This window comes from Ahaetulla prasina, chromosome 1, assembly GCF_028640845.1.
Source record: "Ahaetulla prasina isolate Xishuangbanna chromosome 1, ASM2864084v1, whole genome shotgun sequence".
NCBI classification, from domain to species: domain Eukaryota; kingdom Metazoa; phylum Chordata; class Lepidosauria; order Squamata; family Colubridae; genus Ahaetulla; species Ahaetulla prasina.
Window position 1 is genome coordinate 183,475,186 of NC_080539.1, and position 27,498 is coordinate 183,502,683.

Here is a 27,498-nt window from a genome sequence, read left to right on the forward strand (position 1 = left end):
ATGATTTAGTGCATAATTTTAATAAAGTTTAAAACTCACGACAGGAAGGCACTCGTTTTATTATAGTTTATACATAACTGCAATGCAAAACAGCTTTCCAACAGTCATTTACTTTGAATGATTTAAGCCCACGAAACAGAACAATAGGTAATTCGTTTCCAAATATAGTACAATTCAAAGGGAATAGCAAAAACAATAATTACAATTTGTCTAAGAAAAACAAGTTGGTTCTTCAACATTTCAAGTTATTGTATAACTCAATGTACTTACAGTGCAAATCTATTACATCCCACTGAATACAGTGAGATTTATTCCTAGAAAGTTGTGTAGAGGAATGTAGCATTTTTCACAAATTCTTCTCAAATGACTGAATGCAAGTTTCCTTCACATACATACAGAGAGGATGATTCCTTTCTCAAAACTCCCTTTATTCCATGGAAGATATTTTGCTTCCGGTTGTCATCAGGGTGCTTCAAAAGAACAAGAGGTACCACAATGTGATTACAAAAAAATTTAACAAACCATCTGCAAAGAACAATCTCTGACATTATTTTGGCTACTTCTACCCACTCCATCTGTTCCGATTTTCTCAAGAGTTACTTACAACAGTAAATAGATCCAACTCTTTGGAGTAACAAAACCTAAGTAAAGTGCTTGCTATTTAATTTGGAGTGCCTTTAAGGGTACAACTGTTGGGCATTGTGGGTTTATACTGCAGATGATAGAATTCATTGGACCTATGAGAAAATGGCCCGAAAGCTGTGGAGATATAGTCCAAAACAAACATACCTCTCAGTTCTTAAAGGCTCCATATATACTAGCTTTAACAATGAATTCCTTTAGCAGTGAACCATCCATTTCCCAGAAGGCATCTGTCTGGGTGACTTCAGTCAAATGATTGACACAAAACTTAAAGCAGAATTCTTCTAAATCCTAGATAGAAAACAAAAAAAAAAGGTTAAACTCATTCAAAACAAATTTTAAATTAAAACATTCAATATTACCAATGCTAAAGAAAGTATTAACAGCATACACAGCATTTGTTATGTTCAGCTAGGCCATTCCACCACTTGTTTTAGCCACAATAGTAAAAAGAAATATTTTCATTTTACCTGTCTTAAAAAAATTTTCCATGTTCAAATCCAATTTGAAGTAAAAATACCGGTTTGAAGTATTTCATTTCCAGTTATATTAGATTAACTTTGAATTAAACTACTTCAAGGTGGACTACTTGGATTGAACAAAAACTTATCAACAAACAAGTAATGTATTTGGTATGAAAAACAGAATAAAAGTATTATGATGGGACAAATTATTTCACATTCTTAAATGAGCAGAAAAACCACCCTTTTAATAGATAAATCATCCCTAAAACTGCACATATGTTCTCTCATAACACTCTTGGAGCAATTTGCCGTAACACTGGAAATAATTCTTTGGGCAGATGTGTCTGTTCTAGCTCCTTCACTCTTCATTTTCACCACTAAAATGCTGATTAATTGATAATGCATGAAAAGAACTGTGATGGCCTCCAATGGTGCTTTTTTATGTATAACAAAAAGGGGAGAAAGCCTGTACTTTGGCAATGAGATACACATGTATCTCCAGGATGTTATGGAGTGAGCCCTGCAACAGAGTTTTGACACTCATGGGGGATGCCCAGCATGACTCCAAGGAGTTGAACTGGATTATATCTCAGTCTCTTATGTTATTGTTGTAAACACAGGATTGCATTCCGCAGCTCCCAAGGCTCAATCCCTTAGTCCTGAATACTGTTAGTGCAGCTGAGATAAGGTCCAACTGGTCAGAAAGCTCTAGTAATTTGACTAGATACTAAGTTGAGTATGAGTCTCAAATGCTAAATCATGCCTCTGGCTTCATAGATTCAAATTCACAGAATGCAAACCGATGAAGATATAAATTGCCAACAAATGCATCTTTGTCATTCTAAGACATTTTGTTGCTCATTTCTATCACTCAAGATGACTCTCCAAATATGTCTTCATATATGTCACCCCAAGACAGATCACTCAAACACTCCCAGGATGTACTCCCAATTTCCCACCAGTATATACATATACAAGTGCACACACCTTCTTCTGGCTTCCACCTCCCCTCTTAAAGTCATATTGTGCCTGGCTGTTTCCCTGTTTCCCTAGCTGGAGAGGGCAGGCTTTAGGGGACAGCTGAGTTACCTCTGCAGAATAGCGCACCGCTGCAGAAAGCAGTGAGAAAGCATTCTCCACTGTGATTCCTCTTTTGATGAGGTGCTGACACAGTTTTTTCAATCGGTTTTCACAGTACGATGTAGCCAAATCCAGAAGCCCTGAAATTTAGATTTTAATTAAATTGTGCAGAATTTTCTGTGCATTGGTCATAAAGTATAAAAAGTTGCATTGAAAATGTAAAATCTTTACACATCTTAGGAAGCAGAGTTCACCAGAGAAAGGCATATTCAGTCCATTGTCCCTTCTCACTTGGCTCCGGCAGTTTAAGGGAAGGAAGACTGAAGAGGCCTGACTGATACATTTTTTTGATCCCTTCCTGTAACTGCTGCATGCCAGGATGTGGACAGCTCCTATAACTAATGTGCAAAAGGTCTGTGAGTTTAATTCCAAATAGAAGGCCTGAATCCACCGAAGAAACCTGGGGTACAACGGATCCTAATATCTTATCAGCAAGGTACAGACACAAATTCAGCAATATAATGGCACTCTGGTGCCATATATGTATATTTGCCATTTAAAGAGATTGTCAGGTCCCTATCCGAACGCTTCCATTCTGGAAATGGGGGGAGGCACTATGGGTGGAATGGTTTGCATGCTTTCACTTTTGCTGCAACTGCTTGAGGAATTTGGGGGGGGGAGAGAGATGGCCATCTGCACAGACTCCCTTTCTGCCGGTTCAAGGTCGCAATGCCCCAAGGAAACTTCTTTGCACCATCCAGCCTTGGAGTTCTCATAAAGTAACTGTTTCAAGAATTTTACTTTCTTGAGAAGGAAGCTGAGGCAGGTACCCTACAGAGATGTCATTTTTAAACTAGCATATTCCAAAACCTAGATTGGTTTGTTTGAACATTCTTTCCCCATCAGTTCACCACAGAACAGAACTGCAATCTGAAAAGGCAAGATGGACAGTAGAGGCCACCAAGAGCTGCTAACATCTGTGGTAAGATGACATCATCTCCCTCTCCCATTGAAATATGAAAACAGAAAATTATCCCATTTCCTTAATTTTCCAACATAATTTTGCCGAAGATTCCACTACTACCTATAGCATCTTCAGGTGGCAAGTCAACATTGTCGGTGTACAGGTACTCAAGAAAAGCACGATACACTGGATAGGAAAACTGATCTACGTCTATCACTTCCTTCTCATCTTCATTCCAGTACGACTGGAACATAGTACGGAAGTGCTCACATCTGCAAGAAAAAACACTGTAAAGCCTCCTCCAAATGTTACACATTGCAACAAGAACAGAAAAAATATAAGCAGTACATGGATTCTTCAAAGTAGTCCGCTCTCATTCCCCAGCAGCATTTTTGCCATTGTGAACAATCCTAGGATTTTTCTATTCGTCTAAGTCCAACCTGCTATCCCGCCAGTGTTAACTTCAGTAGCCAGGATCCCTAACTTTCAATCATGCCAAATTTTTGGAAAATATCAGCTTATGGAAAGATGATCTGTTTTATTATGTAGGTGGTCTCTGACATGACCATTTTTCATGCACATCATCAGTGCAAGTTTTGTTTATATACAGCAGTTTGCCCTGTCAGTTTTGGTGGTAGGAATGTGGCTTTCTCCCTAGTAGTTCCCTGATTAAGATATTGTTTTTGGTTTGTTTGGTTTGGTCTTTTCTTAGCTTATTATTCTCTCTTTTGAATGGTGTATAAATATGGCTTATTTTTATTTCTCTATTGATGGCTGAATGATGGCCAAGCTTCTAGAAATTCCTTAGTGGTTTTGGATTTAGCTTGGTCTCCCTTTAACCTTTTTTCTACATAATGACTTTTCAATCAGCCTAAATCTTGATTTTTATGAATATTAATTTGGGTCAGTTATTCAGTACTAAAAACTCACATATGTTTTGAAAATACTACTTCAGTCATATTCACAACAAACAGTTAAGATCCTAATTTTTCCTAATAGCTATTTTCACGAGTAATTAAAGCTATCTATTGAAGTATTAATCTATTCTTAATCTTATTTTATTTCAACACCTATAACATATTAAGCAATTAAAAAGGATGTAAAATGGCAATTTCATTAAAGAAGCAAAATAAAATACAGTATCTAAATCAGTAAGATAATTTAGGCATTTGCTAACCATCTGGATGGTTAGTTATAAACATTACCTGATTTTTAAAACCGCTTTATGTACATAAATGAATTTTCCATCTACTCTAAACTTTAGATCTGATGTTTCAGGGCTATCAAATTCTCTCTTCAGAGACTCTGTCACTGTTAAAAAATCCTCATGCTCTGTAAAAACAATTATAACACCAAAAGAACATAGAGTCAATTCATGCCAGAATTCAAGAGTTTTACAAACAATTTTTTTTGTTAGCTTTACAAAAGCATTCCTGTACTGAATCTCATAAAGGCAAAGGTGATCAATGATCCAAAACTATATATAGTTTACATATATTTGTTTTCTGAGGTTTTCGCGGGTGTTTGTATGTAGGTCTTTGGTTATTCGGGTTTTCTCCTGCGCAAATTGGAAGTGTCTTGGCGATGTTTCAACGAAGTCTCATTCGTCATCTTCAGGCTTCAGCTTCGTGCTTCTGGGAGCTCCCAGAAGCACGAAGCTGAAGCCTGAAGATGACGAATGAGACTTCGTTGAAACGCCGCCAAGACACTTCCAATTTTACACGGGAGAAAACCCGAATAACCAAAGACCTACAGTTTACATATATACATATATACAGCTTTCATCAACACACTACTTCATTTAGATTGCTACATGACGAGGAAATATATCATTCTTATCAAAAAAGTGTGTTCGATGTAACTGGGCAGATCTAAAATATGAAACGAGTCTAATTCTAGAAATCAGTTATTAAAAGAGAATAATAGTATGGCACCTTAAATTCTAACACAACCAATGCAGTTTCATATTTGGGGTACTACAGTTCTCATCAGATGCCAGGATCTATGTTTTTAACTATCAGTATTTTGGTATTTAGTTAGATAAATCCGATTAGTCATTCTTCCTACTCTTCCAACTGCCTGTAAAGGGAACAAACAGCAGCACCATGTGAAAAGCCCCTTGACGCTTTTACAGGACTTCAGTTCCCATTTATTTGATGCATTAGTCTCTGTCTTTCCTTCATTACTCCTTTTGAAAAGTCAGTCGCAACATTTCCTAGTAGTTCCTTATGTCCAAGAATCCACAAGTTACTGCCGTATATTCCATCAGTCCGAAAAGAGAACTCTTGGAAAGCATTAACCCTGTGAATTTTTCCATTTCGGGAGACAGCCTCCTGTAGCACAAATTCAGGCATTTCATCCAAACTTTTTTAAAAAAAGCTTCTTTACATCAACTTGTTTATTCACGATCATATCTTCATATTTATCCACTTTTGTTTGTATCTCCTCCATTCCATTTTCCAAGTCCTGATTACACTGGTTAATTTCCTCCAAACTCTCATCCAAAACGTCTCCATTTTTTATCAATTCGTATTTTTGAATAATTAAATACATTCTTTCTGTATAATCCTATATAAAGTCACGAATCCATTCTTCTGAAAGAACCTTCATGGCAAAGTTCTTGCTGAGAATCCCCTTATAAAATACTTAAACTAAAATAATCCAACAGTCCACAGTCCAGCACAATAAGATAAAGTCTCCATTTACTTTCACTTTCTCAGCAAGTAAACGCCATTTTATTTCATTATGTTGATTGTAGATGAAAGAAGAAAAAAAAGTTTTTTTAAAAAAAATAGAAGTCAGATTTAATACTTGCAATTTTAATGACTGATCTCCTGTGTTTATTCCGTCTGCTTATAAATATCCATAACAATCACTTGAAGCAGAAGTGGTCGTTCTCTTTTCTTTCTGCATGAAGCAGAGACACGCTGGGGCTGGAGCTGCTGCAGAGGAATTTCCAGGGAACTTTCTCCTTCGAGTTCCCCAAGCGGGGCCTCTAGAGAGTTCTACCTTTCCCTCTTCTGCTCTTTCCCTTCCCCTTTACCGGGGAAAGTACTTTCAGCTGGCGAACAGCTGATATTCGCTGTTTTCGCCAGCTTTTTTATAGAATCCCAGCATGGGCGCCCTTAGGGCATCCTTCAGAGAAAGCGGAGCCACTGGAAGTCAGGACTTCAGTTCCCATTTCTTATAAAAGTCATAATTTAATTTTATGTTAGGTGAGTTAAGTTCACTGTAGTCCAGCTCCACAAACAGTATAATTTGATGAGTATTCTGTGAACATTATTTCCTGATCATGAATGTATAAAACCACAAAACACAAACAAAACACACAACAAAACAAAACAAGCAAATTATAAATTATAAGTCATGATGGCTTATAGGCATCTCCCACATCTATCCAAGAACTCTCAAAATGGTTCTGGGAGTTGAGCATTGTGTGAGAAAGGTGCTATTGAAAACCAAAACCATGAGTACTAATACTACTTTTATTTTAAGATCATAGCTTCCCTTCTCCCCAGCCTTTATATACTAGAGAAGAAGGGAAGGTCAATTCTAAGATGCTTTCTCAAACTCTATTCTTTGGTTGAGGCTCCGACTTTGTTTAACATCCCCCCCCCAAAAAAAAAACCTTTGTCACTCTTCTTCTTTTCTCTCAATTAATTTTTTTTGTAAGGTTTTTTTTTATTTTTTACACACAAACAATAACATACAGTGATTCTTTTCTGAACAGAATATCGCCCAGGTACATGTTTATACCAAATTTAGTTCTTTTCCAACACATCTTACATGGTTTGATCACTATATTTTCTCTCATTTTTATTTTCCTTTTTACATTTCTCTTTGTAAATCTAATATTACCCTACACACACACCCCATTTTTATTTTTTATCAAATTTCATCTCTCCCCATAGACTCATTTAGTATTTCACAATTATTTAATAATTCACCATCAATATTTTTTCCTTTGTCTTCCAACACCCTCTCTTGCTTCATGGTTTCTTTGTTTGCTATAAATTCCGGTGCAACTCCTAATTCTTCTAGTTTCTGTTTTCCATATGGTAATTATTTCTTTTATTTTAAAGTCAAATGCATCTTTTTCATCATTTTGATTATTTCCTGCGCCATTCTGTATTTTCGGGGCTGTATTTATTGTTTTGTTATCAAACAGCTTGCAGGCATAAAATCCTCCCTTTAAATTCTCACCAGCCTTATCGCTTCAGCAGGGGAATTTTCCACAACAGATGTTAGTCAGTGTAATTTTCCCTCCTGCTTGAGGGTGTCTCTTTCCAATCCAGAGTTCTAGTCAACAATTAACAAAGGTATCCATTTTGTTTCTTTTTCTTAAAGCCGCACTTGTACTTTTTAACTGTTCCAAATAATTCAACTTAAAGCCTATGTCCCCACTGTATTAAACCTAACACACTGGGGAAGAAGGAAGTCAGAGAGATTTCACCACGTTGTAATTCTAAATCCCCCAGCTTTCTTTTTATATTCCGGAAACAAATTTTAATAATCTTCAGACTTCTCCAACTTTATTTGAGGGTTTCCTTTTTTTCCCCTTTTTTTCCTTCTTCTTCTACTTGAGGGGTCTCCAATTCAATTTAAAAAGTGAAATTTCTTTTGGGTCTTTTGGTAAATAATTCTGTTTGTCTTATTTTGCTGTGTTTACATTCCTTCTTATTTTAGCCGCTATTCCACCACCAAGGATTGTTTTTGCCAATTTCAAATTAAAGTATTTCCTTGTGAGTTGGTGTCCATTCATCCCGCTTCAACATTCCGTCCAAATCACCAACTCTGCTCAAAATCTTAGTCCGATTGCCCTAGCTTAATAATGGCTGCTATAGCCACCGCCACCAAGTCGAAGAGCTTTCCTCTGACCTCCGAGGAACTTTCCAGTTCCTCTTGGTCATTCGAGGTGTCTCTCCTTCTTCACCGTCCCTACAGAAAAGTTCTGGTTCGAAGATCCCTCAACAGCGGTTTGTCATTCACGCAACTCGCTCTTCCCCAACTGTCTCGCCGCAACGCTTCCGGTCAAATCTCTCTCAAGGTTATTGTCATAGTCCATTACAAGCCTCTCCTGCACAACCATCCCCGAGCATGAGAAATTTTCACTTCTGCATCTGACATTAAGTGAAACTAGTTCTCACCTACTGAGAGGAGACGCCACATCACAGCAGGAGTGGAAAAGCAAACACATCATCTGTGCAGGAAAAGTGGGTAACATGGGGCAGGACCACCGACTGCCCCCGACACTGACCCCACATGTACACCAAGCCATTCTGTGTTTTGGCAGCAGATGTGTGAGTAGAATGGCAAGCAGCAATCTCGACAACCCTACACAAGGATAAAAGCAGACCACAAGTATTCAGCACCACAGATGTCACGCTTGATCTGTTCTTCTTATGCTGGCCGATCATCTGCTGGCTGACTTTGCTTTCACTATCATTTTGTTCCAAAACTCAACCTCGAGTCTTAAAGGTTAGGTACCTCCTACAGATAATATACTTACTGAGTAAAGGAAATGAAGATAAAGATGAGATAAAATAGAACGGAATAGAATATGTAACTGATCTGTGAGCTCTTGTAGACATAAATGTACAATTCTGTGTCCAATTCTGGCCACCATGATACAAAAAAGATGCAGAGACCCTAGAAAGTATGCAGAGAAGAGCAACAAAGATGATAAGGGGTATGGAGGCTAAACTGATGAACAGTTAAGGGAATTAGCTAACAAACAAAAGGCTTGGGGTGACATGATAGCTACCTTCCAATACTTGAGGGGCTGTCATGGGGGGGGGGTGTCAACTTATTTCCCAAAGCATCTGATAAAAAGCAATGGGTGGAAGCTCATTAAGAGAGATCCAACCTCGAACTAACAAGAAACTGCCTGACGGTGAGAACTGCTTGCCACCCGGTGTTGTGGATGCTTCATCATTTTTCAAGGGAAAATAGGACACTCATTTGACTTGGATGGTAGTATATAAGGCTCCTGCCTTGAGCAAGGGGTTGAACTAGAAAGCCTCCAAGGTCCCTTACAACCTTATGATTCAATATTGTGAAGAACTCAGTTAAGGACCTGCCTCTCTTTTGCCATCTTAACTCTTTCCTCTTCAGATTCAGAGAAGTTTTTTCCTATATGTGCACTAACGTTTGTGCTTACAAACAACCCATAAACAGAGTCACTTGGCTGAGTTGGGTGGCTATGGAAATTGATTTCCCCACCCAGTTGTCTGCAATTTAGTTAAGCAACTGGTGGCTGATGGTAAGTACTGTGGCCCCATATAACTTTGGGCATGTAGGGTATAAAATAAATAACTAAGGGGGCTTCCCTCCATTGCACTTCTCATCTTTTATCTTTATCTTTTATTGTTTTGATGGTAAATTGTTTGACTGTTACTAATTTCCCAGAGACACCGAAGAAGCACAAGGCAGCTGACAAAAAACTTTGGAGATAATAAACTGTTTCTCAAGAGGCAACCTTTTCTCACAAGAAAGAAAGAAGCTGGTGAGAAAGATTTGAAGAGTGGGAAATGATGGCTGGTGATGCTCTGAAGTGTTGAAGGTCTGTCCTTTCCTGGTGATCCTGGGACAAGACTCTTGAAATATCCCTGGGTGCAGTCCAGAGAAGATGGGCGTTGGCTGCAAGGGAGAGACAGCCTTGGGGCAAAGGAAATCAGGTGCTGGCAGCCCAAGAGAAAATGCCTGCTGACGTAATAGCTCAACTCTATGGAGAAAGGGGGTTGTAGGGAAACAATTAATCACTGCCAAATTCCTATTCCTATTTAGCTGAAGCAGAGAAGGGAAGAAGGTGTGGGTGGAAGATAGGTACTATGCATTAACTGCCTCAACAGAATACTGCATACATTATTCCACAGGTATGAAAAGAAAACTAAGAAAATTACCTTTCTTTGTTAATAAATGGGGGGGGGGAATCAGGAACAGCCTTTTTGTACTACATATTGGATTATTCCCCCTGAACCTAAAGTGCTCATTAACAAAATGCATGCATGAATCTATTTTCCAGAGCCATGAATTGGAGGTAGCAGATACAACCCTATTTCCAGCTCACCAAGCATTAGCTGCAGTGGCATTTACCTCTCCTTTTCCATCATGATTTGCACTGGGCTGAGATGGTTGCTTTTGTTGCCAGTCCCCAACTGCCCATAAGTGTTTGCTCCCCAGGCATACAGTAAACCCTCATCTGTTAGTGCTAGCGTGTGTGCATAGCCACAGACAATCTGCAAATAAGTTTGTAAAGAAGGCAGGAGTTAGTATACATACCCCTCCAGGATAGCAGTGAAAGGAGATAATCACTGAAGCATAATACAAGTTGCATGCTTGATATATGCTAGAAGGGAAATCCTTATAGGAGGCATAAAAGCTTCAGTTATTATTAACGGTTTTATACCATATTTAGGGATCAGTTGGCTAGTCTCTAAAAACTGACTGGTAATTCTTCAGTCCCAAATCTATACCCTGCTAGGGCTGTGCACACTTCCACAATTATTAGGGGGAAACAATGACCTCTAGCAAACATAGCATCGTTCTGCTCTTCATGAAATAAGACTAGTCTTTTCTGGGATCCCACGAGACTGAAAAAGGACAATTATGGTTTATGAGTTCATTTTAATTGGTGGATTCCCTTAGATAGCAGCTTCCTTGTACAATCTCCAAGTCTGGAAAATGTGGTCTGCTTTAATGAAGAGCAGAGATGAGGTGTTCACAGGAGGTCTGAAGCACTTACAGGTAGTTCTTGATTTAGAACCGCAGCTAAATGGTAGTTCAAAGTTATAACAAACTTGAAAAAAGTTAGTTACAACTCGTCCATGAAATTACGACTACTGCACTACCCTTGCAGTCGTGTATTTGCATTTTAGGTGCTTGGCAGCTGGCTTGCACTTATAGCTGTTTGCAGCATCCTGCAGTCATGTGATCACATTTTGCAAGATTTTTTGTTGTTTTCTAGCAAAGGCGACATTGGATAAGCTAGATTCAAACTTACGACTATGTGATGCTTAACATGGTAAAAACAGTTGTACAATTGAGTCTGGTCATATGGTAACTCAACCTACAACTGCAATGACTTACGACCAGAATTCCTGGCTCAATTGTGGTTGTACGTCAAGGACTACCTGTACTCTTAACTGTTCCTGCTAGTGCCTGCTATTACTGAAGCCAAGACAATCAAACATGCTGGAAAAGCTGAAACACAAAATATTCAACAATGTGTACACTGAATGCCTATACCACAGCTCTGACTTTCCACTTCAGATACCATATGTTGTATATTATGTAGATTCCAAACGCCTTGAACAGCAATTACTCTGCCAGGTAACAGCACAGACTAATCTATGGTATCACCACCTCTGGTGCTTCTCAGTTCTTATCCACAAATGGCATATTTAAGCTGTAGAAATCCGTCAGAGCCACCTCTAATGTACTCAAGATTGCTAATAGAGTATGAAGGGCAAAAGATAAAGGGCAAGGGACTAAAACAGATTTGGCTACATCTGATTGTGCTCAAGCTTTCAGGAAACTTTTCATTTTATTTGCTCTAAACATCCCAAGGCCATTCTTCAAGAACATCTAAGAATGAAGCTGTCTGCACAGTTTTAAAACAAAGCGTTCAGGGTGCGTAATTTCCTATCTTATTAAAAAATCAGAATTGGAAGAGATTAGTGTGGTAGAGGTTGCACTTCCCTTATCTCATTAACAATGAATCTTTCCAAGATTAGGGACAATTTCCCAACAATCATTCAAATAACAGAAAACACAGATCTCTATACTCACCTGCATTACACACACCCCTTGAAGTGCTGCCACTCGGCATGGAGTTAACTGATTGCCATTATTTCCCAGACCAAGTTGTCCATTGCCGTTGTAACCCCAGCCGTAGACCTGGGGTGAGTAGGAGGTTAATTAATCATATACTTTATTTCTACCCAAAGGGCTCCTGTTCTGGGAGAATAGAAGTGCTAAACTAGCAGAAGTTCAAAAACTTTGAAATAGAATGCACTGAAAGAAACCTTACTTTAAAACTAAGTCTTGACTATTTCCTTTCTCATTTCCTATATTTGTAAATATATTATTTGAGAGGAGAAATCTTAATTTTATATTAAGGTTTTTTTTATTTTTTACACACAAACAATAACATACAGTGATTCTTTTCTGAACAGAATATCGCCCAGGTACATGTTTATACCAAATTTAGTTCTTTTCCAACACATCTTACATGGTTTGATCACTATATTTTCTCTCATTTTTATTTTCCTTTTTACATTTCTCTTTGTAAATCTAATATTACCCTACACACACACCCCATTTTTATTTTTTATCAAATTTCATCTCTCCCCATAGACTCATTTAGTATTTCACAATTATTTAATAATTCACCATCAATATTTTTTCCTTTGTCTTCCAACACCCTCTCTTGCTTCATGGTTTCTTTGTTTGCTATATGTTCCGGTGCAACTCCTAATTCTTCTAGTTTCTGTTTTCCTTATGGTAATTATTTCTTTTATTTTAAAGTCAAATGCATCTTTTTCATCATTTTGATTATTTCCTGCGCCATTCTGTATTTTCGGGGCTGTATTTATTGTTTTGTTATCAAACAGCTTGCAGGCATAAAATCCTCCCTTTAAATTCTCACCAGCATTATCGCTTCAGCAGGGGAATTTTTCACAACAGATGTTAGTCAGTGTAATTTTCCCTCCTGCTTGAGGGTGTCTCTTTCCAATCCAGAGTTCTAGTCAACAATTAACGAAGGTATCCATTTTGTTTCTGTTTCTTAAAGTCGCACTTCATTTTGCTTGTACTTTTTAACTGTTCCTGCTAGTGCCTGCTATTACTGAAGCCAAGACAATCAAACATGCTGGAAAAGCTGAAACACAAAATATTCAACAATGTGTACACTGAATGCCTATACCACAGCTCTGACTTTCCACTTCAGATACCATATGTTGTATATTATGTAGATTCCAAACGCCTTGAACAGCAATTACTCTGCCAGGTAACAGCACAGACTAATCTATGGTATCACCACCTCTGGTGCTTCTCAGTTCTTATCCACAAATGGCATATTTAAGCTGTAGAAATCCGTCAGAGCCACCTCTAATGTACTCAAGATTGCTAATAGAGTATGAAGGGCAAAAGATAAAGGGCAAGGGACTAAAACAGATTTGGCTACATCTGATTGTGCTCAAGCTTTCAGGAAACTTTTCATTTTATTTTCCTTTTACATTTCTCTTTGTAAATCTAATATTACCCTACACACACACCCCATTTTATTTTCCTTTTACATTTCTCTTTGTAAATCTAATATTACCCTACACACACACCCCATTTTATTTTCCTTTTACATTTCTCTTTGTAAATCTAATATTACCCTACACACACACCCCATTTTATTTTCCTCCTGCTTGAGGGTGTCTCTTTCCAATCCAGAGTTCTAGTCAACAATTAACGAAGGTATCCATTTTGTTTCTGTTTCTTAAAGTCGCACTTCATTTTGCTTTTACTTTTTAACTGTTCCAAATAATTCAGCTTAAGGCCTATGTCCCCACTGTATTAAACCTAACACACTGAGGAAGAAGGAAGTCAGAGAGATTTCACCACGTTGTAATTCTAAATCCCCCAGCTTTCTTTTTATATTCCGGAAACAAATTTTAAAAAATCTTCAGACTTCTCTAACTTTATTTGAGGTTTTCCATTTTTGTCCCCTTCTTCTTCTACTTGAGGGGTCTCCAATTCAATTTAAAAAGTGAAATTTCTTTTGGGTCTTTTGGTAAATAATTCTGTTTGTCTTATTTTGCTGTGTTTACATTCCTTCTTATTTTAGCCGCTATTCTATCATCAAGGATTTTTTTTCCCAATTTCAAATTAAAGTATTTCCTTGTGAGTTGGTGTCCATTCATCCCGCTTCAACATTCCGTCCAAATCACCAACTCTGCTCAAAATCTTAGTCCGATTGCCCTAGCTTAATAATGGCTGCTATAGCCACCGCCACCAAGTCGAAGAGCTTTCCTCTGACCTCCGAGGAACTTTCCAGTTCCTCTTGTCATCCGAGGTGTCTCTCCTTCTTCACCGTCCCTACAGAAAAGTTCTGGTTCGAAGATCCCTCAACAGCGGTTTGTCATTCACGCAACTCGCTCTTCCCCAACTGTCTCGCCGCAACGCTTCCGGTCAAATCTCTCTCAAGGTTATTGTCATAGTCCATTACAAGCCTCTCCTGCACAACCATCCCCGAGCATGAGAAATTTTCACTTCTGCATCTGACATTAAGTGAAACTAGTTCTCACCTACTGAGAGGAGACGCCACATCACAGCAGGAGTGGAAAAGCAAGCAAACACATCATCTGTGCAGGAAAAGTGGGTAACATGGGGCAGGACCACCGACTGCCCCCGACACTGACCCCACATGTACACCAAGCCATTCTGTGTTTTGGCAGCAGATGTGTGAGTAGAATGGCAAGCAGCAATCTCGACAACCCTACACAAGGATAAAAGCAGACCACAAGTATTCAGCACCACAGATGTCACACTTGATCTGTTCTTCTTATGCTGGCCGATCATCTGCTGGCTGACTTTGCTTTCACTATCATTTTGTTCCAAAACTCAACCTCGAGTCTTAAAGGTTAGGTACCTCCTACAGATAATATACTTACTGAGTAAAGGAAATGAAGATAAAGATGAGATAAAATAGAACGGAATAGAATATGTAACTGATCTGTGAGCTCTTGTAGACATAAATGTACAATTCTGTGTCCAATTCTGGCCACCATGATACAAAAAAGATGCAGAGACCCTAGAAAGTATGCAGAGAAGAGCAACAAAGATGATAAGGGGTATGGAGGCTAAACTGATGAACAGTTAAGGGAATTAGCTAACAAACAAAAGGCTTGGGGTGACATGATAGCTACCTTCCAATACTTGAGGGGCTGTCATGGGGGGGGGTGTCAACTTATTTCCCAAAGCACCTGATAAAAAGCAATGGGTGGAAGCTCATTAAGAGAGATCCAACCTCGAACTAACAAGAAACTGCCTGACGGTGAGAACTGCTTGCCACCCGGTGTTGTGGATGCTTCATCATTTTTCAAGGGAAAATAGGACACTCATTTGACTTGAATGGTAGTATATAAGGCTCCTGCCTTGAGCAAGGGGTTGAACTAGAAAACCTCCAAGGTCCCTTACAACCTTATGATTCAATATTGTGAAGAACTCAGTTAAGGACCTGCCTCTCTTTTGCCATCTTAACTCTTTCCTCTTCAGATTCAGAGAAGAAGTTTTTTCCTATATGTGCACTAACGTTTGTGCTTACAAACAACCCATAAACAGAGTCACTTGGCTGAGTTGGGTGGCTATGGAAATTGATTTCCCCACCCAGTTGTCTGCAATTTAGTTAAGCAACTGGTGGCTGATGGTAAGTACTGTGGCCCCATATAACTTTGGGCATGTAGGGTATAAAATAAATAACTAAGGGGGCTTCCCTCCATTGCACTTCTCATCTTTTATCTTTATCTTTTATTGTTTTGATGGTAAATTGTTTGACTGTTACTAATTTCCCAGAGACACCGAAGAAGCACAAGGCAGCTGACAAAAAACTTTGGAGATAATAAACTGTTTCTCAAGAGGCAACCTTTTCTCACAAGAAAGAAAGAAGCTGGTGAGAAAGATTTGAAGAGTGGGAAATGATGGCTGGTGATGCTCTGAAGTGTTGAAGGTCTGTCCTTTCCTGGTGATCCTGGGACAAGACTCTTGAAATATCCCTGGGTGCAGTCCAGAGAAGATGGGCGTTGGCTGCAAGGGAGAGACAGCCTTGGGGCAAAGGAAATCAGGTGCTGGCAGCCCAAGAGAAAATGCCTGCTGACGTAATAGCTCAACTCTATGGAGAAAGGGGGTTGTAGGGAAACAATTAATCACTGCCAAATTCCTATTCCTATTTAGCTGAAGCAGAGAAGGGAAGAAGGTGTGGGTGGAAGATAGGTACTATGCATTAACTGCCTCAACAGAATACTGCATACATTATTCCACAGGTATGAAAAGAAAACTAAGAAATCTACCTTTCTTTGTTAATAAACGGGGGGGGGGGGAATCAGGAACAGCCTTTTTGTACTACATATTGGATTATTCCCCCTGAACCTAAAGTGCTCATTAACAAAATGCATGCACGAATCTATTTTCCAGAGCCATGAATTGGAGGTAGCAGATACAACCCTATTTCCAGCTCACCAAGCATTAGCTGCAGTGGCATTTACCTCTCCTTTTCCATCATGATTTGCACTGGGCTGAGATGGTTGCTTTTGTTGCCAGTCCCCAACTGCCCATAAGTGTTTGCTCCCCAGGCATACAGTAAACCCTCATCTGTTAGTGCTAGCGTGTGTGCATAGCCACAGACAATCTGCAAATAAGTTTGTAAAGAAGGCAGGAGTTAGTATACATACCCCTCCAGGATAGCAGTGAAAGGAGATAATCACTGAAGCATAATACAAGTTGCATGCTTGATATATGCTAGAAGGGAAATCCTTATAGGAGGCATAAAAGCTTCAGTTATTATTAATGGTTTTATACCATATTTAGGGATCAGTTGGCTAGTCTCTAAAAACTGACTGGTAATTCTTCAATCCCAAATCTATACCCTGCTAGGGCTGTGCACACTTCCACAATTATTAGGGGGAAACAATGACCTCTAGCAAACATAGCATCGTTCTGCTCTTCATGAAATAAGACTAGTCTTTTCTGGGATCCCACGAGACTGAAAAAGGACAATTATGGTTTATGAGTTCATTTTAATTGGTGGATTCCTTAGATAGCAGCTTCCTTGTACAATCTCCAAGTCTGAAAATGTGGTCTGCTTTAATGAAAAGCAGAGATGAGGTGTTCACAGGAGGTCTGAAGCACTTACAGGTAGTTCTTGATTTAGAACCGCAGCTAAATGGTAGTTCAAAGTTATAACAAACTTGAAAAAAGTTAGTTACAACTCGTCCATGAAATTACGACTACTGCACTACCCTTGCAGTCGTGTATTTGCATTTTAGGTGCTTGGCAGCTGGCTTGCACTTATAGCTGTTTGCAGCATCCTGCAGTCATGTGATCACATTTTGCAAGATTTTTTGTTGTTTTCTAGCAAAGGCGACATTGGATAAGCTAGATTCAAACTTACGACTATGTGATGCTTAACATGGTAAAAACAGTTGTACAATTGAGTCTGGTCATATGGTAACTCAACCTACAACTGCAATGACTTACGACCAGAATTCCTGGCTCAATTGTGGTTGTACGTCAAGGACTACCTGTACTCTTAACTGTTCCTGCTAGTGCCTGCTATTACTGAAGCCAAGACAATCAAACATGCTGGAAAAGCTGAAACACAAAATATTCAACAATGTGTACACTGAATGCCTATACCACAGCTCTGACTTTCCACTTCAGATACCATATGTTGTATATTATGTAGATTCCAAACGCCTTGAACAGCAATTACTCTGCCAGGTAACAGCACAGACTAATCTATGGTATCACCACCTCTGGTGCTTCTCAGTTCTTATCCACAAATGGCATATTTAAGCTGTAGAAATCCGTCAGAGCCACCTCTAATGTACTCAAGATTGCTAATAGAGTATGAAGGGCAAAAGATAAAGGGCAAGGGACTAAAACAGATTTGGCTACATCTGATTGTGCTCAAGCTTTCAGGAAACTTTTCATTTTATTTGCTCTAAACATCCCAAGGCCATTCTTCAAGAACATCTAAGAATGAAGCTGTCTGCACAGTTTTAAAACAAAGCGTTCAGGGTGCGTAATTTCCTATCTTATTAAAAAATCAGAATTGGAAGAGATTAGTGTGGTAGAGGTTGCACTTCCCTTATCTCATTAACAATGAATCTTTCCAAGATTAGGGACAATTTCCCAACAATCATTCAAATAACAGAAAACACAGATCTCTATACTCACCTGCATTACACACACCCCTTGAAGTGCTGCCACTCGGCATGGAGTTAACTGATTGCCATTATTTCCCAGACCAAGTTGTCCATTGCCGTTGTAACCCCAGCCGTAGACCTGGGGTGAGTAGGAGGTAAATTAATCATATACTTTATTTCTACCCAAAGGGCTCCTGTTCTGGGAGAATAGAAGTGCTAAACTAGCAGAAGTTCAAAAACTTTGAAATAGAATGCACTGAAAGAAACCTTACTTTAAAACTAAGTCTTGACTATTTCCTTTCTCATTTCCTATATTCGTAAATATATTATTTGAGAGGAGAAATCTTAATTTTATATTAAGGTTTTTTTTTTACAGAGATAGAAAATGTTTTCCATAGTTTACAGATTATTTTGGGGTGGTGCAGAAGTCTGGATTTCCTATGAAACAGAAGGATTGGATCAATGCTACTCTCCATTGTGGAAGATAAGGTAAGCAGGTATATTATAATCTGCTTTCTATTTGCACATATAAAACGGATATTCTACACCTATGCTTATAAAAGATTACTGTACTTCAGACGTGATTGCACTCTTTATGCAATCACCCTTGTTTTTGAGCCTCTTATCTGTGTCACTACTAGTAACAATTAAGATAAAGAGAATTAGCATGAACTCCCTAGTTCAGAGAGGGGAGGATGAATACTGGCACATTAGTCCTTAGAGACAATTCTTCACTTAAGATATCTGGAAAGAAGACTAACTGCTATTGACAAGAAATGTCACTGGGCTGCCTCTAGGTGTTGTCGTCTAGTGACAATGCCTTACATAAAGTATCTTAGTTAATAGATCAGCTGGCTAAGTTATGACCTAGGAAGATGCTATGCAGCTTGCAGCCAGTTCCAGGCAGCTTGTCCTGTATCATTCTGGAAGTTTCTGACAAATTGAAGGAACTCAAACTGGTCTAATTCCTTCTCATCTGTAACTCTCTAGCTTATTCCAGTAAAACCTGTTGGCATTCACACAAGTTTGAGCTTATTGGCACTGAATCCTAGATCTGGTACCAATTCTCCTTAAAGGGCTATTGGAATAAGCAAGGCCTGTACTACTTGGAAAACAGCCTGGGATCTTTGGATAAAAAAACTATAAAGAATGATAAGCGATGTAAGTCAAAAGGTCTCAGAGACTGAATATCTTTTCCCAGATATTACTGAGGCTGCAGAATTTCAGAGAATTTCTCTGAATTGCTCATATCTACTTTTCAATCTATTTTAATTGGACATATGTTTAAAGAGAACAAAAAGGTAACCCTTCCTTTGAATTAAGCCAGTATCCAGAAGAGCGAGAGCAAGGTTTGTCTTCATTCTGCAGCTCCTCACCTCATCTCCCCACACCACACATTTCTATGTTATGTTTAGGTTCGCTTCAAATGTACACTTTCTCACACAATTGGCTGAAATTCAAGGCTTTGAGACAGAAGATTTTCTCACTGAGCAGAGACAGACACTTGATGCTTTAAAACTTCTCATAACTTTTGAAGCAATCCTTTGTATTTTATTTGAAAAATATTCTTGTTAACATTTTTCCAAATTTAATTTGAAAATTTTGCAAGGTTTGGCTAAATCTATGCTAGTTCATATCCCCCAGACAATTTTTAAAAATGCAAGGGAGGGAAATTGACTGAAAATTGCTCCCTACTTCACCAATATATGCCAGTTTCACTACCACCAGAAAATCCTTCAGCATTGTCTTTAGAAACAGTCAGTGAAGAAAACATCCTTGTGCAAGAAAGTAAAATGTAATCCTGATCTGCAGAACAAGTAGATGAGTTTGTTTTTAAAATCCCAATAACTAAACACTTTGTTATACATTTGTCATGAAATACTTATACAGGAACACTTCTCTTTGCAGAATCGGAGGCAAATATGGAAGGCCACCAGATGCTTACCTCCCCATTATCTATGACTGCAACGGAAGAAGTTTGACCGCAGGCAATGCTGACTGCTACCTTAGCCTGTAAACAATTGGAGACCCTGCGAGGAGTTGGCTGGTTTGCAGTTGATCCCGACCCGACTTGTCCACAGTTGTTATAGCCCCAGGCGTATACCTTTTAACAAAGGACAAAGAGGGAGAGACACCAAGGAAGCATAGGACAAACCTTACTAGGTAGAATAGAATAGAATAGAATAGAATTTTATTGGCCAAGTGTGATTGGACACACAAGGAATTTGTCTTGGTGCATATGCTCTCAGTGTACATAAAAGAAAAGATACATTCATCAAGGTACAACATTTACAACACAATTGATGATCAATATATCAACATAAATCATAAGGATTGCCAGCAACAAGTTATAGTCATACAGTCATAAGTGGAAAGAGATTGGTGATGGGAACTATGAAACGATTAATAGTAGTGCAGATTCAGTAAATAGTCTGACAGTGTTGAGGGAATTATTTGTTTAGCAGAGTGATGGCCTTCGGGAAAAAACTGTTCTTGTGTCTAGTTGTTCTGGTGTGCAGTGCTCTATAGCGTCGTTTTGAGGGTAGGAGTTGAAACAGTTTATGTCCAGGATGCGAGGGATCTGCAAATATTGAGCAGTATATTTCCCCAAAGCATATACCGTTTAACAGTGCAGGTACCAAAGTAACTTGTTTTACAAGCCACAGACAAGTAGCATGGCCATTTACGATATACTTCAAAATACTGATGTGACTGACTTCTGTGAAAGGAATGAATCAAGATTAAAATTAGGTAGGCCTCAAATTGAATTGCTATATATTAACAGTGCAAGCTAGAAAGATTTCGCAAGGATCAAGCAATATTTGTAATCAGCTGCATTGGCATAGGTTGGTCATGTGTTTGCTAAGTAGAGAAGCTATTTTGAACCAAGGAAATCAAGAAACATTCGGAAACAAGGGAAGTAAAAATAGCAGAGATTTCACATGTTCATGTGAGTATGTGTTAAACTAATGGTCAGTATTGGGAACATGGAACTGATTCCGCAAGAAATGCATCTGCCGAGGACTGTTAGAAATAAGGTCTAAAAGAAGGAGATGAGGTCTAGTTCAAGGCCAGTGGCCTATAGCTGTCTTTACTGGACCAGCTATGACAGTGGACCTCATTGCAATGGGCTGTTAATGTAAGTTGTATTCTGTATGATGGCTTCCTCATGTTCAAATTGCTCATGAAAATAAACCTCTGATCTTAAAATAAGATTCATTGCTTGTGATTTCCTCTTTGGGTTTTTTATTGGAATATTCTGATGACACTTCTAATTGCTGGCAACACAAAGCCATTGATATAGGAGTCTCTTCTAACACACTTGGCTAATGAAAGCGTGTGCATTTTACCTTGTAGCATCCAGGCAAACCTTCCGTTAGAAAGCAAACCTTTTTCTGCAGGAAACTAGAGCAGGGACCCGAGTCAAGAGGGATCCCATTTGGAATCCATGCCTGTTACTACTCCCAAAGACAGACACAAATACAATTTTACAAATTAAATGTAACGTTCAGCCCTGAATGGAGGAATGGCCCATATTCACTGGATAAAGGAAAAGGCAGCCATCAGCTTTGAATCGTTTGCCTTCCTTCAGTGTCAGACTGCATTTTTCTCAGCTTCCAGCTTCCAGCGTTCACTGGTAGAGGAGGGACAATACAATCTTTCTCCCAGAAAAAAAAATCTGACAGTGCAAGCCCGTATGCTCATTACAGTTAGGTGGCCCAATACTCATTACTAGAGGAGGAGGAAGAATGCTGCACCACTATGATGCATGAGGAAGGAAGGAAGGAAGGTCAACTCAGAACAAACAGCCTTCAACACATGAACAATGATAAAAGGTAAACTAGCAACAGGATCTATATATCAAAAATATATATCTCCTTGGCAAGCACTTTCATACTAGGCAATTTTCAAAGGTTTGTATCTGATGTCTTCAAAACTAACTGTAAACTTTCAAGACTTGAAATGGAACATTATCCCCTTCATGCAAAAGAAATAAACTCTAGTACCTGTCAGAGATGAAATTAAACAGGCTCAGTCTCACAGAAGAGACCACAATGCCTCCAAATATTATCCCAGAGTCAGACACTTTCCTTAAACACCATGTACCCACACAATTTAAAGGAACCAAGTTCTACATTTATGCATCTATTTTTCTGAAACTGGTCCTCTTCTCACTAAAACAGGTATAGTATATCTATAAAATTTATTCTATCCAGCTGAAAAATTTAGAAATTTCAGCACTTATAATTTCCCAAGCAAAGGGGAAATTCAAGCATCATTATTCCAAGTTTTAGTTTTGAATCAGAAAGCCTCCTACTAGATCAAAAGAAAATAGGTCACTGACTCACTGGGCATCGAATCAATGATGCCCATTCACCCTTTATTTTTATGTATGAAATCTTGTTTTCTATTGTTGCTACTGAATTCTTCTACAAAACATAAAACCCCCAAGAAATCAGATTGCCAAGAGTAGCTTATTTCCTCTATAAAGTTAACTTTTATTGTTAAGATAAAATCTGAAATAATTCACTAAGAAAACACAGATTAATGGTAGTACCAATACCCTTTCTTCAAGGACAATTTTCAAACATTTACCAAACAAAAGTACATTCTTAACAGCAAAAACCTGAATAGCTAGTTAGAAAAGCAGAACTTACATCTCCATCAGATGATAATGCAAGAGAATGGTGGGAACCACAAGCTACTTCGGTTACTTTCTTAGTGAGCAAATTAGTAGAAATCTGAATAGGCGTCACACCCTGGTTGGTTGTCCCATTCCCAAGCTGACTATATCCGTTATGTCCCCAGGCATAAACTTCACCATCTACCCAAGAATAAACAAAGGAATGACAATGAAACATGCAATTAGGCAACAACATCTGTACACCTATTCAGACAGAACAAGATTAGTGCATTTTAATAAGCACCATCATTATGCTTGGTTGCATAATGGTCAGTTGTGTAGATCGGGTTTGGCTTTTTTAATCTATTTATTGTTATTATTATGGTCATTTCTCTAATGACTTGTTTTATGGGAAGCAGTGGTACTGGAGAACTTGAATGAATTGGTAGTATTAGTATTAGATACTAATTAGGTAGTATTAGACTGGGAAAAAGTTAAACAGCAATTGGCTAAAACTAAATGCACACATTCTTTCTGTAGTGTGAAGAATGTAAATGAGCAATATACTCTTCATCTTTAAAGCTTATCACATACATTTATCCAAACAGTAGAGTTATTTTAACTAAGGAACTTCATTATGCAAATATCTGACTCTCTTCAGAACTTTATAATGCTGGGAAAAATGGAAAGAAAGAAGAAAGAGGATGACCAGAAGCAAGATGGATGGTTGAACTTATTTACAACAACAATGGGCGCATGGTTGGAAGATCTGGAGCTTGCAGAAAATCTATCTGTTGGTTGAAAAGACTTGACAGCAACTTGATGGGATATAATTTATCAATCAACTAAAGGAACATAAATGGGAATGTTATCCAGCATGATCACAAACTAAACTTCCAACAGGCTTTAAACATGCACTTACTTTAGTTTTAAAAACCTAACTTCTAAATACTTGTTGACACAAGGAATGTTGTTTCACCATATATTTTTTTAAAAAATTAAAAAGGAGTGAACATTCAATTTCTGTCTTCTGTGGACCATCACCCTATGACCCTCAGTCACTGAGAGAAACTCACACACACACACACCCAAAAAAATGCAGCCCATGGCTGCAAAAAAATCTGTCCAGCCTACTTGAGGGGAAAAAAAGTGGCAAATGCAACTCACAACAAGATGACGGGCTCCACTGACAGAAGCAGACTCCCTTTTTGCATGTTCCAATTCCCTAACAAAGAATCAAGTGCTTAGATTTGTGCCTCTAATACTGCTCAGAAAAATTTTCCCACCTTCTGTACTAAGGATCACATGCGGCCCACTTCCATAGCTAAGACTGCAGATCCTCTTTCCACATAAACCATCAAGTTTTTTGGGTACAATAGTACTCTGATTATCTCCAGTTCCCAGACAATTACTGCAGTTTAGTCCAAATACAAACACCTGGGGGGAAAAAGCAAAACCAATGAGCTGACATGGATATGTTCATTTATGGCACGTTTTTTAAAAATTAAAAAGGAGTGAACATTCAATTTCTGTCTTCTGTGGACCATCACCCTATGACCCTCAGTCACTGAGAGAAACTCACACACACACACACCCAAAAAAATGCAGCCCATGGCTGCAAAAAAATCTGTCCAGCCTACTTGAGGGGAAAAAAAGTGGCAAATGCAACTCACAACAAGATGACGGGCTCCACTGACAGAAGCAGACTCCCTTTTTGCATGTTCCAATTCCCTAACAAAGAATCAAGTGCTTAGATTTGTGCCTCTAATACTGCTCAGAAAAATTTTCCCACCTTCTGTACTAAGGATCACATGCGGCCCACTTCCATAGCTAAGACTGCAGATCCTCTTTCCACATAAACCATCAAGTTTTTTGGGTACAATAGTACTCTGATTATCTCCAGTTCCCAGACAATTACTGCAGTTTAGTCCAAATACAAACACCTGGGGGGAAAAAGCAAAACCAATGAGCTGACATGGATATGTTCATTTATGGCACGTTTTTTTAAAATTAAAAAGGAGTGAGCATTCAATTTCTGTCTTCTGTGGACCATCACCCTATGACCCTCAGTCACTGAGAGAAACTCACACACACACCCACCCAAAAAAATGCAGCCCATGGCTGCAAAAAAATCTGTCCAGCTTACTTGAGGGGAAAAAAAGTGGCAAATGCAACTCACAACAAGATGACGGGCTCCACTGACAGAAGCAGACTCCCTTTTTGTATGTTCCAATTCCCTAACTAAGAATCAAGTGCTTAGATTTGTGCCTCTAATACTGCTCAGAAAAAGTTTCCCACCTTCTGTACTAAGGATCACATGCGGCCCACTTCCATAGCTAAGACTGCAGATCCTCTTTCCACATAAACCATCAAGTTTTTTGGGTACAATAGTACTCTGATTATCTCCAGTTCCCAGACAATTACTGCAGTTTAGTCCAAATACAAACACCTGGGGGAAAAAGCAAAACCAATGAGCTGACATGGATATGTTCATTTATGGCACGTTTTTTTAAAAAAGTCTAAATTGACTGCAATGTATAACAGATTTGCAATGAAACTGAGATTTATAATAAATATGGAATAAGGGACTGATAGAAGATAAATCAGGTTTACGAGTCTACACATCATTTCAAATTCAGACAGACTATTTGGAAGTGTCTTGGGCTTGAAACAGTTTCAAATTGAAAATGTTTCCAAATGACCAGATGATTTCTTTGTGTTTGATGCTTCACTAGTTTGTTTTCACATAGCAAAGTAGCGATGTATAGCTACTTTGCTATGTGAAAATACAGAAATATGTAGCTGTTTTTGTACAAAGTAGCATCCTATAGCAGAGTTTGATGTACTTTCTTAATCTGTAGTGTCTCATGAGATTTGGGTAATTATTTATTTTAAGGTAACTGACCTAATTTTAGTTGTTATTTATTTCAACTTGCAGAAAGGTTAGTTTAGTTCCTGGCTGCTTTCTGGTTTGAAACCAGTCAGATCTTGTAAAGTTTCCGTCAATATATGGAGGAGTGACCAAAATACATTTTAGCTTAACGCCTGATGTAGATAGTAATAACAGTCCCATATAGGCATTTCCATCTGTTAGAGGACAGATATATATCAATGTGATTTGTACTCTAACGTGTAAAGCAACTTGCTCTTGTTAGGTGTAGGTGACCTTGGAGAAACAATGCAACAGTTAGCAACACGCTTCAAGCCCAAAAAAGAAAGAGAAAGCTTGAAAAGAAACTTAAGCTGACTTAGCCTTAATTCCTTTGGGTGTGAGGGGGAGGGAAAAGTAAACACAATCAGGCCTTTCAAGATTCCATCGCCTATCTCAATAAAGTAGAGATTGATCACTCTTGAGCAGTCCCTTTCCTTTTTAAGTGAATCACTAGGTGGCTCAGTGGCTAAGACACTGAGCTTATTGATCAGAAAGGTTGGCAGGTGGGTGGTTCAATTCCCTAGTACAAGTCTCCTGCGTGAGCATGGAGTTAGACTAGATGACCTCCAAGGTTCCTTCCAACTCTGTTACTGTTAACCCTCCCTTGTTCAAAGCCCATTTTTATCTAGACCTCCTGTCTGCTTCAAACTTCATGGATGCCTGGAATCAAGCTGCTTAGAACAAACTACTCCTCTCCCCATCCCACCTCTAAATATCACACAAGTCAAGCATTAAACAGAGGCTCACAGCTTAAATCCACTGACATTAGTGGCCCCTCATTAGTTTTCTAGGGGACCATCGACACTTTAGGATTTTTCCAGTAAGCAACTCAACTCCGAGTGTCCTTTAATCCCATTCCAGAACACAGCAGTTTCATCCTGTGGTTTCCTGCTAGATTTCTGCTGAATGGAAAGGGAGGAAATCGTTTTTTTCATGAGAAATTCTTGGAGATCCCATTGGTCAGAGATAGAAGGCATCAGGTTACTTTACAGAATGTTAATGTAGTGGACCATCTGCAGATCCAAGGCACTGAACCTCTATGCGAGTAAATTAAACAGGCAGGAAATCCAAAAGTAAAAATCACAGAGCAGCCTTCCCAACCCCAATTTCTTCCTGGTATGTCCCAGTACAGTACTTTCTTTTTTAAAAAATGCAGAAATGGAGACGTGCAGCAATGAAAGAGTAACAATCTGGGCTGCACTTCATTGCACTGATTGCCCTTCAGATTCAGAATGGAGTCCTGTTATCTACTTCCTGATGAAACCCTCCATAGAGATATGAGCACAGGACAGCCTTCTGGGGAAAAATGGGTTTTGTTTTGGGGTTACAAAATATGTGTTCTGTAATTGTAAACGGGGTATTTGAAAGCGAACTGAAGTGAAGTAGGAAGTGAGTCCTACTTATGGCTACCTATTTTATAGAATCTTGTTTTCTGAGGCAAGAGAAACAATCCGTATTTGCTCAGTGGAAAGTACTCTATGCTCAGTTTTATTTTTCAGTGGATTAAAAATATTAATTTTAGCTGCAACAAAGAAACTACAATTTTCATCTTCTTTAAACTGAGATTTACGTTTTAAATACTGATTAATTGTATATGTATGCTATTGCAATCTTAAAACAAAAGTTTGCTATTTTTATATTACCCACTAGATATCCAACAATGTTATAGACAGAGAAAGTGGACACACCTATGTAAGTACGATAATCTTACCTCATCGCTGTGGGTGATATATATAGCTTCATTGGCAGAAGTTCCAAATACACAGGCCTTTCGAATGGTTGCCATTTCTTGAGGTGAAAGCAATGTAAATATAGGCCACTTCCCGACCTCCATCCTAACTTTGCTGGAGTTATGAATTTGTTATATTATCTGTCAT

The 27,498-nt window shown here is 38.6% G+C and overlaps 1 protein-coding gene and 1 long non-coding RNA gene across 3 annotated transcripts; one reads left to right on the forward strand and one right to left on the reverse strand.

The window, feature by feature from the left end:
• On the reverse strand, window positions 1–27,498 carry LOC131199106 (RCC1 and BTB domain-containing protein 1-like). Its single transcript, XM_058184481.1, is given in 13 exon segments — window positions 1–470; window positions 790–933; window positions 2,196–2,326; window positions 3,271–3,422; window positions 4,356–4,482; window positions 14,448–14,638; window positions 16,404–16,546; window positions 18,097–18,204; window positions 20,011–20,169; window positions 22,724–22,890; window positions 24,988–25,138; window positions 27,333–27,476; window positions 27,478–27,498. Coding segments are annotated over 12 exon segments (1,635 nt in total). The 3' UTR covers window positions 1–470; window positions 790–792.
• On the forward strand, window positions 14,634–20,110 carry LOC131199121 (uncharacterized). 2 transcript variants are annotated; one of them, XR_009155266.1, is made up of 3 exons: window positions 14,634–16,181; window positions 18,442–18,554; window positions 19,974–20,110. It is a non-coding gene; the product is annotated as an uncharacterized LOC131199121 (long non-coding RNA). The 2 variants fall into 2 exon arrangements; XR_009155267.1 differs by having other exon boundaries at window positions 18,464–18,554.